The sequence below is a fragment of the Acomys minous genome, assembly GCF_964271855.1.
Source record: "Acomys minous genome assembly, chromosome: 1".
Classification (NCBI taxonomy): domain Eukaryota; kingdom Metazoa; phylum Chordata; class Mammalia; order Rodentia; family Muridae; genus Acomys; species Acomys minous.
The window spans coordinates 177,808,101-177,821,732 of record NC_140483.1 but is presented as its reverse complement, the minus strand read 5'-3'; the positions used below and the strand labels follow the sequence as shown (position 1 = coordinate 177,821,732).

The 13,632-nt window shown below is 42.1% G+C and overlaps 1 protein-coding gene across 4 annotated transcripts in view; it reads right to left on the bottom strand.

Annotated features, from left to right (window-relative positions):
• FOCAD (focadhesin) overlaps positions 1–13,632 on the bottom strand; it is a 301,056-nt gene that overhangs the window by 225,483 nt on the left and 61,941 nt on the right. For 3 of the 4 annotated variants that reach the window (XM_084773534.1, XM_084773535.1, XM_084773537.1), the window contains exon 5: positions 11,180–11,284. In XM_084773534.1, coding sequence (XP_084629660.1) covers positions 11,180–11,284 — 105 coding nt within the window. Of the gene's footprint in view, positions 1–11,179; positions 11,285–12,944; positions 12,995–13,632 lie in introns of those variants that run through there. The other variant, XM_084773536.1, reaches the window with a different exon arrangement.

Here is a 13,632-nt window from a genome sequence, read left to right as displayed (position 1 = left end):
TTTGTTAGCCATTCAACTTCGTTAAAATGTATTCAAATGAGAAAGTTCAAGGCATGTGAAAGGGCATACAATTTTGTTTGTTTTGTTTAGTTTTCTTGAGATAGGGTTATTCTGTGCAGCCTTGGCTGTCCTGGACTCTCTTTATAGACCAGGCTGATCTCGAACTCAGAGAGATCCACCTTCCTCTGCCTCCCAGAGTGCTGGGATTACAGGTGTGCACCACACCCTGCTAAAGGCACACAATTTAAGCCCCAGAATTCTCTAAGTTGGAAGTACCATTGAGAGAAAGAGAACGAGAGAGAGCTGAGCACAAGCATCTCTGCTTCCTGGCATGGCTGCCTCCCATTCCCTCCCATCACCATGAGATCTCTATCATGGCAGCCTAGAACTGGAACTCTGAGCCATAACCATGTCTCCTTCAAATGAATGAATTCATTAATTCAATCATCCGCAAATCTGCTGCTCAAGTTACATAGTCAACTACTCCATCCTTTGTTCAAAGTGTATGGGGTGGCCCCCTAGGCAACCAGGCCACTAGAAAAACGAATGGTGGTGGCCACTGAGTAGCACATTTTGGCAACCGAGCCTACGTGGATATCATCAACACCGTCATCACTATAGCGCTTTTTATACAAGCCATGGCCATGCAAGACCTTGGGACTCTTTTATATAGTGACATCCCTGTATCAAATAAAACTAAAACGAGAGAGAGAGGATGGAACAGTGGGAGCAAGGAGCACAGAATTACCAAAAAAAAAAAAAAAAGAAAGAAAATTCTTTTTGAGACCGAGTGTCATGTAGCCAAGACTGGCTTCCAACTCACTACATAGCCTGAATCTACCAACCTAGTACTGGGATTGTAGATGTGCGCCACCAAGCCCAGTTCATGCAGATCAAACCCAGGGCCTACACACATTAAGCGAGAACTATAGCAACTGGGCTACATGTCCATCTCCAAATTTACATTCGCCAGCAAAGCATGAGAACTCACTCAAGAGAATGAGCCTCTCTTGACCAAAGTTTCTTCATCTGTAAAATGAACTCAGGCTAGAGAGGTAACAGCCGGAGCCACATAACCCACGTGCACATTAAACCCCAAGCAGAGGGTGCATAGGATGCAATCAAACCCTTTCAGGCAGCAAACCAAAAAGATGGCACTCCCACTGGTAACTGTATGGCAAGGTTGAATGGCTCTAAGGCTAATATCTGAAATCTAAGGCCTCGTCTATTTTTATATCAGAGAGAAAACCCATCCTGTTTTGCCTGCTTCCTAGGAAAGTAAAGTACTGTGTCCAGAAGGAAAAATGATTAAATCAGAATTTCCTAGCTCCTGAGATAGCCTATAGATCTGCTTTCTCCTTAAAGGAGAATAGCATCATTTCTAAAGATCAAAATCAATACAAATCAGACAACCAGGTCACCCTCTATTGGCCTCCAAGGTCTATAAATCTCTCACTGTGCTTTAGTTTTCTTTGGCATGCCACATGAACCAGCTGACTGTTCTTTGGCACTTTCCTATTTTGTGTCATGTGAACTTGTTACTGATATTCTAAGTAAAGCATATAACATAATACCTAACAAACAACAGAGTCCCATCAACACCAGCAAGGGGGAATTTGTGTGCTAGAGCACAGTTGGGCTAAATGCTGGGTCTCTGTCTTAATATTTTTTGTTTCCCAGTATATATCAAAGGTACTCCTATGATAACTGCACACACACACACACACAGAGAGAGAGAGAAAGAGAGAGAGAGAGAGAGAGAGAGAGAGAGGGAGAGAGAGAGCCCTATGTTATCTTTTAAAACTCAAACTGCACTATTCATGTAGTCATAAATGAAAAGGCTACATTAGATAATTAAAAATCAGTTCTGTTCCAGAGTCAACACTGTTCAGAGTGGGGGATGGGGACCATGAAGAAGCCTGTAGACTTGAATGAAAGTATTTCTTTCCTCGCCACCTTTTACTAGTAGTGACAGTGGAGAGCAGTGCGTGCATCTGAAATTGGGGAGCAGAGGAAGAGAAGGATGATGTGTGCGTGGCTCCAGCAGACTATCACAGAGCAATGATAAAATAAGGGACGCAACCATAGCCACCTTTTCAAGAATAAGTACATCAATCTCAATAAAAATGAGGAAATAAAAAATTAGCTCTATTGCAGCTAAATCAGGAAGCAAAAGTTATCTGTAACCTTTAGGTCACCTCAACCTTTCACTTCATCTCTGAGCATTAGAAAGCTATGATTTGATTTGCATCGCGAATTCAACGGCTGGCACGGCGTGCCTTTTCTGTGTGAGAAACAATGCTTGCAAGTCACCGTGCACTTCCATGTATGCAGCTGTGACCCTGGTGCTTTCCAAGTGCTGCACAGCACTTACTCCATCAAATATGCATTTTAAAAGCATTTCTCTACCTGCTCAGAATTTTGATTGGAAAGGGCTGCTGAGCAGCTGGGTTGTTTGTTTTTTTTTTTTTTTTTAATCTTCAGATAAGTTAAAAGATGCATGGTAAAATGCTCTGAGGCTTACAACATGGATATTACTGCAAGAAGGGAAAACTGAACCAAAAAGAGAAATTAGCAGTAACTATAAAGCATTGTGTAACATAATTTGAAAACAGGTGTATTTCTGTGCTTTCCACTGGAGCACCTTAGGAAAACACTAGAGCAAAAGTGCTTTAGTCTGGACGTTTTTGACTGATTGCACCGTTCCTTCTGTCTGTCAGACAGGTAGGCAGCCTTTAAGGTTTTTATTAAATACTCTCCTTACTACAGTCTGCTGTCACATTCCTTGTTCCCTGCAATCACTATTTGAGAATGAGACTTTTAATGCAAAGTCACCTTTTAAAAAGAAGGTGATGACTTGAGGGCTGAGACAGGGGAGGGAGTACAGCTGCTTAAGGAGCTGAGATGTTTATTCAGTTATACGCCATGACCATGCACAATAAATAAGCCAAAAAGAAAAATGGAATGATTTTCATGGCCTTAGATGTGTTTTTGAAATTACCATGGCAGTTTTTAATATCAGCATTTATATTTAGAAAATTTTGTATAGCATTTTCTTGGAACGACTACTGGCTGAGGATGTATAATGTGTGTAAGCTTATTCTTGAGGTATGACTGTCAATCCCCACTGCAAATCTCATATGATTAGGATCATTAATAAAAATCACAAGCAAAGACATCCATAGTTGTAAGAGAGAAAAGAAGAATGACATCAGAAGCAGAGCATTCATGTAGACAGAAACAATCAGACGACAAGGAAGGCAAAGACCCCTGCACCAATACATTACAGCAGACGATACACACGGAGTAACTGCTACACTTCAGCTTAGCAACTGGTTTTCAGAAAAAATGTAAGTACCATGTCCCCAAAAAAAGATTACATATGGCATCTTCTTACCTGAAATAATGGCTACCTGCATGTCCTCACTAGTAAGAAAGACTAAGGTTTATTTTTAATAACGTTTTTAAAGTAGTTACCTTCAGAATAAATGTAAAAGATAAAACACTAAAAATTCACATCCTAGTAAACTCCCCCCCAAAAAAAGCTGATATAAATGAAATGTGGCATATACATGAGTTACATAAAGGGAATGAAGCACTGGTACATGCTACAACACGGATGAAACCTCGAAAGCATTATGCCAAGAAACCACACATACAAGGCCACAACTGTATGGTTCCATCATATGAAATGTCTAGAATGTGCACCAAATAGTAGTTCCCAGAGGTGGGGGGGGAGGATAACTGACTTGGAGATGGGCTCTCTTTGGAGGTGATACAACGTTCTGACATTAAGTAGTGGGAGTTAGATAATTTCATGAACTTAAATAAAAACCACTGACTCAAACATCTTAAAAGAATTTAATGGCATATAAATTACATCCCAATAAAAAAAGACACACTGAAAAAAAGAATCTTCTAGACTTCAGCCTGGACTGATGACACATACCTGTAACACCTGCGTTCTGCAACCCAAAACAGGCGATGACAAGCCCTAAACTAGCTGGGCCACACAGCAAGAACCAATCTCAAAAACAACAACAATGAAATATATGTTACAGATTCTAAACTTCAAAGGTAGAGAGATGACTCAGTTTGTAAAGCGCACGCTGTGCAAGCCTGAGAACCTGAGTTCTATCCCCAGAACCAATGTCAAGCGGACACGGTAGGGTGAGTCCGTAACCTCAGGCTCTTAGAGAGACGTAACAGGTACAGGCGCACCAGACACATAACCTTCCATGAGCTAGACTGGTGTAAGCATCAATGAACCACAAGAGAGCCTGTCTCACACAAGGTCGAAGGTACGGACTGACCTCCACATATATGCCAAGACACATGCACACCTGCACACATCTCTCTCTCTCTCTCTCTCTCTCTCTCTCTCTCTCTCTCTCTCTCTCTCTCACACACACACACACACACACACACACACACACACACACACACACACACACAGCTGGATACTGCATACCTTTAGTCCCAGCCCTTGGGAGGCAGAGACATTTGAGCCTCAGAAATTCAAGGCCAATTGATTTACATTAAAAAAAATTCCAGGTCAGCCAGATTTAAATGGTAATACCATCTCAAACAAAAACAAACAAATCAAATCACAATAAACATCAACAGCCACATACTATTTTAAATTGTTGGCCTTTTCATTTTAGAAACATCTGTGTAACATGTAAAGCACATTAATATAATAAGTGTATTAAACTGTATTTCGCTGAAAAATAATTCCAAGTTGAAATCTCATCTATTCCTGATAACTTGTCAATTCTCCCCCTTTACCACTAAGGATGTGAAATACTATGGATGTGGGGGGTCAGTATTTTGGGGGTCACTATTTTGGAGCCATTACAGTGGTCACGGGGTAATATGAAGCAAGGTTCCACATAGCTTCATTGTTTTCCCCACAGATTTCTCCTTAGTTATAACAGGAAAGTGACCTGCGAGATGAAGAAATCAGAGCGCAGAGTGACTAGGCGATCAAAATAAAACGCACACTGGACAACAGGATGGCCATCACCGGTGCTTGGTGTGTGCACCTTAGACACACATGGCACCCAGTGTTCATGCTGTTCAAAAATCTCAACACCATAAAAGACACAGGATGAGAAAAGGTTCCATGTTTTAAAAGAAATTTTTTTAACTCACAGCTAAAGATAACATGCACGCCTAAACAATATCCTATATAGTTAAATTAAAAAGATAAGGAAAATAGAAAAAAATGAATTCCCACTATTATTTAAGTGCTATGGCCACCTCTCCCTTGAGCACCAAACAGCCATCCTGCCTTCCTCGTGGCCCTCCAGCACACAGAACTCTCACATGGCACAATGTCAGCACTAGAGAAATTATTTGAGCTATACAAGTCGCTGTGTTTTCCTTCAAATAGATAGTAAGAGAAAAATGCAAAACATGGTAGCTTAGGAAAAAAGCTACGAGAATTAAAAATAGGGATATATTTTGATAACCACAACCACAAGCCAGCCTCTGTAAGTACATATTAGTATTTTCTGGATCTCTCTCTCTCCCTCCCCCCCCCCCACACACACCCCTCTCTCTCATTTTTCTGTATTACCTAAAGGGATAAATCTGACTTCAATGATAAGTCAGAGAGGCAACATGAATTACAAAGTATCTCAGCCTTTAGGATCCTTAAATCCTAGATTTTCCACCCATAAGAACTACAAATAGAGGGCTAGACACACATATAGGGTGCAAAGCTTCAGTGCAGTTGGGGTCCAACCATCCTTCGCTGTTGACCTCATCGCCTACTTCAGAGCACACCATCTGCCAAGTCATTAACTATTCCCTCGTTCCAGAAAGTACAGCTTCCCACGAATAGGACTCTGAACATCTGATATTTGTACATGTCAGCCACTGTCTGGCACATCAGAATAAAGCACAAATTCTGGAACAAGCAGTCACTGCTCATGAATTCACAGCTATTTCCTCACTTCTGCTGAGAGAAGAGAGACCGTAAAAAGATTGCTATAATATGAATATGCAGAGAAATTTTTAAAAGCAAAGCACAAGATGAAACTTAATGGAGATGGCACATTACAAAGCAAATGAGAAAACTAGCCTCTAATAATTGGCAAATCATATAAATTTAGTTATTCACACTTGCAGCCAACAATCCAGACCCAACAAAGGGAGGAAAAGAAAGTCTAAACTAAAAGATGCCTTAATAGCAATAAAATGAAAATAATATGCTAATTAGCTTGAAATTTGTTTACAAGTAGGAAAGCATTTCTAAAGTTCTGGAGAACAGTTTCAGTTCCTAAAGCAGGTCATAAACTTTGCTGTCCACAGACTGTATCCTGTGAGCAGACATGTTGTGTCTGCCAACCTCATACTTTAAAAAAAAAAAAACAACTGGGACTGGCTGCCAGCATTTAATCACGAGGGTTCTCACAGAATCCTTCCACTTATTAAAAGATCTGAAGGTCTGGCAAGACTGACACCCCATCCCCTCATTGTAACCAAGGCTAGCAATTCTCCAGAGTTACAGGGAAGCTGAAAAGCACCAGGGCCTCCCGCTGAGCCACAGTCACTCTAAATCCTTTTCAGTCACAGGAATATTGAGGAGTTCCTCAGAGGGCGCTAAGGCGCTTGGCTGCAATTGAGGCTCACACACTTGGTGTTCCCGCACTTGCTGAAAGCCCCTGAGCTAACTGCAAGAACCAAATGTACTCCCTTTCTCTCCCAGTTACTCCCATCCTCAAGGTAACAACAGTTGCCGTGATATTAAAACATAGCCACCCAAGCCAGGCGTGGTGGCGCACGCCTTTAATCCCAGCACTCGGGAGGCAGAGGCAGGCGGATCGCTGTGAGTTCGAGGCCAGCCTGGTCTACAAAGCGAGTCCAGGACAGCCAAGGCTACATAGAGAAACCCTGTCTCGAAAAACCAAAAACAAAAAACAACAACAACAAAAAAAAAAAACATAGCCACCCAATTCTGATTAAGCCAAGGGGCGTAAGGAAGATGCTCTACAGGAAGCACGATCAGCTTGATCAGCGCAAACACAGTCCAGCTTTCTCTCTAAGCACAAGCAGTCCTCGACTGCACTCAAACCCCAAGACAGTGTGTGTGTCAGGCCCAGGCTGCAAAGCTGCATATGGAAAACCCTGAGTGAGGATAAACTCCGTACGCACGGGAAGCCCTGACAACCCGTGTGGGTTTCTAAGAGGGTATTTAGGACTCTCTTCCTCTCCTGCTCCCACACCCACCCACCCACCATCTGACGGTGAAGACACTAGCATGTGTTAGAGGCATGGAATTAAGTCACTGAGTGAGCATGGCCTCCTACATTCTCTCTCCTTGCATCTGCTTGCTCTCTTTAGCTTGATTTTTTCCGTAGAATTGTCCTGCAGTTCTGCTCCTAGCCTCTCTGTGGTAGATGGCTAACATGGAAAAGGCAAACTTGGTTCCTTGATGCTGAAGGAAGGAGGTGGGCCTAAGCCACTCAACATGTCCTCTATGCTAAAAAATCTGGGGCCTTCGCAGACCATATGCGGTGTCATCAAGTGCTATGGGGCTGAAGAAAGATTCCCTAAGCATGAGACACAAAATGACCTACATTCAGATCAGGAATCAAGTTCATGAACAGGCTGAGGCCCAAGCCACAGAAAATCATGGGATGGATAAGAATCTCTAGCAATGATGCTGAGAAGCAGAGAGTCCAAGCATCTGTCCAGTCGCCTTTATGTGTACAGACTTTGAGAGCCACTGAACTCTGAGCCCAGCAGAAGGAGCAGCCTCACTAGGGCCCGGGGTCCTCACATATTCTGTCCCACACTTGCATGCCATACGCCATTGCACAGACCCAGTTTAAATGACCATGGAATCTCTGCCACTATGATTCAAGTTATTCAGCCATTTAAACAAAAGCGCAAACATTTTTAAAACATAGCTGTATTACGGGCCAAGTCCTTAACATCATGAAAAAATACAGATTAGCTTCACACTCAAAAAGCCAGTTATATGCCATAGTATGGTTCTGAGATAATCCCGTGCCTCTCGGTGAAGTTCTAAATCCCTCCCAGCCTTTTTATACACCAAGCTCAGCAGCTGCCTCTGCAAGGCTAGTGGATGCTGCTAACCACCATGTAGCAGGGAAGGGTCCAGAGCAGCCCAGCAATTCTATGCCTGACTCAGGTAATCATAGCCCTCTGAAGGGGAATCTGCACTTCAGACTTACCTTCCCCCTGCTCCTGCCTGCCACAATCCCCTCTGGGGAACTTCAGGCTCTAATACACTCGATTACACTCCACAGATTTATAATGCCAAACAGCCATTCACATAAGGACTCTCCATAAACATTACCAGATTTATGCCAACTCGGGTGATTGATTTGGACCTCTTAGTGTGCCACCTTATTTCAAGGCAAACCTTACATATCCATTTCCCTTTAGTTCCTTAGCCTGGGCTCCCCAGACACACCTTGTACCTATTGCCTTGTAAAACCAAGACCATGGCTAGAAGAACCAGTAATAAGACAAAATGAATTCTAGAAGGGACAGCACGTGAGGCAAGGCAGATGAATGAAGACAATCAATCAGTATGAAAATGAGAAAGACTATGATGCTTCAGTATAACAGGATAGTTTGCTTTGCCATCATCGGAACTTACACTTCTTAAACATTAATGGGTCCACGGGTCACCTACAAAAATCTTCCAAAATGCAGGCTCTGCTTCAGGCAGCCTGCACTGCAGCCCATGCAGACGCCTTCTAACGAGTTCCCAGGTGCCGTTTATGGCGCCCTCTGCTACTTGGTGAGTGTGGGTGGGAACAGCAGCAGCATCCCTTGAGTGCTTGTCAGGCTCCTGGCGTCCACCTCAGACTTAAGCCGAGATCCAGGGTCAGCTGGTGTGCACACCAGACAGCAGCCTACTGCCCCATGCCACTGAGAACCAGATCCACCTGGGAGCATTTTAAGAAGGAGTAGGACTCCTAGCAGAGACTCTGGATGGTGTCACATTTGTTTCTTTTGAAGCATACCCACGTGGTTCTGATGAGCCGGCAATATGGAGAACCAAAGATTTAAAATACTGTTCTGGGTAGAAGGGAAATAAAAACTGGACTGCTAATGGGATGAGGGATTTCTTTGGGGGAGGAATAAATGGTCTAAATTTAACTATAGTGAAAACTGCATGACTGTGGATGAAAACCACTGAACTATACACTTTAAATGTGTCCCTCACATGATCTGTGAATTTTATCTCAATAACACTGTCATACAGAATAATTAAAACCCTTAGTAGCTTCTCTACAGAAAACTGAAAAATAATGGGACAACAATGAAATGGAATTATTTTGTATCCTGGAAATTTATAACAAAATTTTGAATTTCTTTTAAACATGGGGCAGGATAAGTACCACTCCAGAAGTACTAAGATCCACTTGCCAACTCTTCAGGATCAATTCTGCCCAAGATAATAGAAGAAAAAGAAACTGTAAGCTAATACTTTGCATTACTATCATGCTGAAAAGGAAAAAGAAAGAAGGAAAGAAGGGAGGGAAGGAAGGAAGGAAGGAAGGAAGGAAGGAAGGAAGGGAAGAAAAAAAGGCGAAGAAGAAGGAAGGGAGGAGAGAGGAAGAAAAGAAAGGAACATTTATCCATTTGGACAACTTGTCCTGTATACTACAAGTTCCTAAGGTATATTCACAGAGGCTAAGTGTGATGGCACACACCTTTAATAGGAAGACAGAGGAAGATGGATTTCTGTGAGTTCAAGGCCAGACAGGACTACAAAAAAAAAAACAAAAACAAAATCTAACTTTTCTATATATTTGAAAATATTGGAAAACATGCCAAGAATAGTATGTAAAATAAAAATCTGACCTTGTTTTTTAAAATAACCTAAGAAGCCCTAAGTAATACGCTCACAAAAATAAGAAGGATCATAGGAACACTAACATTACAGGACTGGACGCTGCCCACTGACCATCTACGAGAAAGTACCACAAATATAGGGAAGTAGCAGGCAGCCCTGCTCCAGACACACCTGCAGAGCGGCTGGCCAGGGTCTACATAACTACAGGTGCTGTGAGCGCAACCCCCACAGCCCATGGGAGCCGTCCTGTAATGTTCCCATATCCTCATTCTTTGAAATACCAAAATTCTTTGTGAGGCAAATTCCTAAGATAAGATGAACTAGTCACATATATCTTCTGGGTGCTTTGCCGAGAACCCTTCTGTTAAGAAGTGGCTTTCCGGAGCTAGTAGGTGGTAAGTGACATCATCATCACAAACTCAGGGGACACCTTCCTTTCCAGAAAATCCTCACACAATCCAGGGTATCCCATGGTTACTGCTGTGTGTTTTCTTTTTACAGCAACTCTACCTCATCACTCTACAGATGACAAAGAGAAGCAAACGTTATTCCTCACTAGGCCTTGACCGGGCGACTACACTTGTAAGCGAGTGTCTCCTATTACTTTCCAAGGTGAGAGGCTTGCCTTCTTGCCCCATACAAACCCCTGTGCTTTACAAATATTTGCTCACTGAGCTTTCCAGTTTTCACAGTTCTGAGAGAAAACAGTGGCATGTTGTTGTTGTAGAGACAAGCCTCCTGTAGTCACAAGTGTTGATCCTTTTGCTTCCACCTACAAGAGCCAAGGTTACACACCCAGTGACAGTTACACTTTCTAAAGCAAAAAAAAAAAAAAGGCATTTCAGTTTTGAGTAATAGATTTCCGTTCCAAAGAAGCAACCGTGAAGCCCACGCTGGTGATGCTCAGCACGTGGTCAACTCTGTCATCTCTCTCTGTCTTTGAAACAGTCACTTCCTAAGGAATAAAGACCCACAACGGCTGTGGGTACATCCTACTGGATTAAAAACTAAAGTTTAAGGAATTGCATCTTGTTCATAATTTAGCTAATGATATAAAACTTCATTGAAGTAAAAAGGGGGAGGGAAGGACAGCAAAATAGCTCAGTAGTAAAGCCTCCGATGCCACGCCTGGTGAGCCAGGATTGGACCCACATGGTGTAAGGAAAGAACGTCTCCCAAAAGTTACCCTCCAACTTCTACATATGCGGGTGCGTGTGTGTGTGCGCGCGCGCGCGCACACACACACACACACACACACACACACACACACACACACGTGCACAGTAAATGTAATTAAAATTAAATAAATACAAAACCACAGCAGAGCAGGCTTACCTGATAGAATATATATCCCGAGTGTCTTTCTCCCTGTTTTGTCCTTCCTCTACAGCTTGCATTTGTAATAATTTCATGAGGGCTTTTATCAAACCAGGCATATTCCTGTAAAGAAATAAAATAGCATATTAAATATTTCAGACTTTAAAATGAATACGCTAAGAAGGTGCTTAATCCTGCTTTTCCTTCTTATGATCCGAGATATTAAAATAAGACACACACACACACACACACACACACACACACACACACACACACACAATCAAGTGCTCTAATGAGTTACGCGTCCCTCCAATCCCACCATTAAGCCACTGAGCGCCTGCCACCCACACTGCACAGTGGGCACCTACAGACGTCCAGCTCCCTTTTCAGAACAGCCAAGGCCCACGTATAAAAAGCAAAACATGGCCAAAGGATCAAGCCAGCTATCAATCACCTCCCTCCACACACTTGGGGAAAATCAATCAGAGAAAAAGCAAACATTAGCCATATAATTTGAGTCAGTGACCACATCAGTTACCAAGAATAAATGATCAAGTCATCTATAAATATTAGCAGACCATGAAAAATAACCAGACATATGAAATGGATCAACCACTCAAAAGAGTGGGCCAGGGGACTAATTAAAGCAAAACAAAAGCCATTAAGAATGAATTAAGAAAAAGAGGAATTACACTTTAAAGTTTTTCCTTAAGGAACAAATATATAAAAAAAAAAAAGTACCCTTTAAAAATAAGGCTCCCTTACAAACTAGAAAGAAATCTTAAAAATGAAAATGTAACTTTTAAAAATCATGTTCACTAACATTTATTGAGCATCTACTATAAGCTAAGCATTCCCCTAAGTGTGTGAACTATCAGTGGTCACACCATACAGAACAGAGGGCTTTCCACCTGCACTAACTTTAGGGTCAGGAAAAGATTTAAGCTTCCCATGACTCAAGGCATTTACATGAGCTGTGACTAATTGTGTATGTTAATGACATTTAAAATCTTCCAGCTGACAAAGGATTTGACTATACAGTACCTCGGCAGTTAAGAGCCATGGCCATTACTTGCCTACTGGGCACACAGGTAATGTGGTTAATCCAAACCCAGATGTGCTGCATGTAAAACATCTGTTGGGTTTAAAAACTTAGAACATAAAAGGGGGAAACAGATTCAGTTGGAAAGAATGAAGGGTTGGAGAGATGGCTCAGTGGTTAAAGGCACTGACTGCTTTTCCAGAGGACTCAAATTTGATTCCCAGCACCCACATAGCATCTGTAACTCCAAATGCAAGGGACCCAATGCCTTCTCTGACCTCTGTGGGCACCAGAGAGCACATGGTTCACAGATATTGTGCATGCAAAATACCCATACACATAAGAATATATTTTAAAAAATAAGAACATAAATATGACTGCATGTGATAATAGGATTTTGATATTTTGGCCTATATCAATTTCATTATTAAAATTAGTGTCATCAGTTTCATTTTACTTTTTTTAATCTGGTTATCAAAAAGAATTTAAAAATTATTTTATTTGTGCGTGTGTGTGTGTGTGTGTGTGTGTGTGTGTGTGTGTGTGTCTGCAGAGGCTGAAAGTGTTAGATCCCACAGGAGCTGGACTTACAGGTAGCTGGGAGTTACCTGTTGTGGGTGCTGGGAAACAAGCCTGGGTCAGTGCTCCTAACCCCCATGCTATCTCTGCACCGCAGCTACTAGAACATTCTGAGCACCATTTGTAGCTCAGATGCATGGCTCATGTTATATTTCCACTCACAGCACTGCTGGTGACACTCCAAAGATTTAGTTCCTAAGTCGATTCCTCTGGGACTGTCAACATTTCCCCTCCAGTGGAAGAATTTTCCATGGTAGTTTCAATAGTGGTCTTTTCCCTTTCATATGAATCCTCTTATATTCCTGTGCAAGCATAGAGTCACAGATGAACCTTTTGTGGCAGGGATCAGATCTGTACGGAGTTTCTCAAGTATGAATCCACTGTAAACAGATCCCCACACTAACTGAAAGCCTTCAAGCAAAGATCCTCTCCTGGGCAAAGTGCTTGTTGCATAAGCACAGGACCTGAGTTTGGACCCCTAAAACCCACATGAAAAGTGGACATGCAGTGAATGTCTGTAATTCTAGGGCTTAGGATGGGATTAGGGGAAAGAGGTGGGTCCAGTGAAAGACCATTATCTCAAAGGGATAAAGTAGAAAAAATAAAAAATAAAGTGGGGAGCAATAAAGCAAGAAGATACCAACATTGACCCCTGGCTTCTATATTCTCATGAATAGGTAGGCCACACACACACACACACACACATTCACACATACGCACACACACATTCACACACACACACACACACAGATTGTATCTTCTATGCATGTTCTTAGATGGCTGTCAAAGATCAGCTCTGCTCACATACCCCTTAATGATTGTTACAATTTCATGGTACTTTACCTTGTTC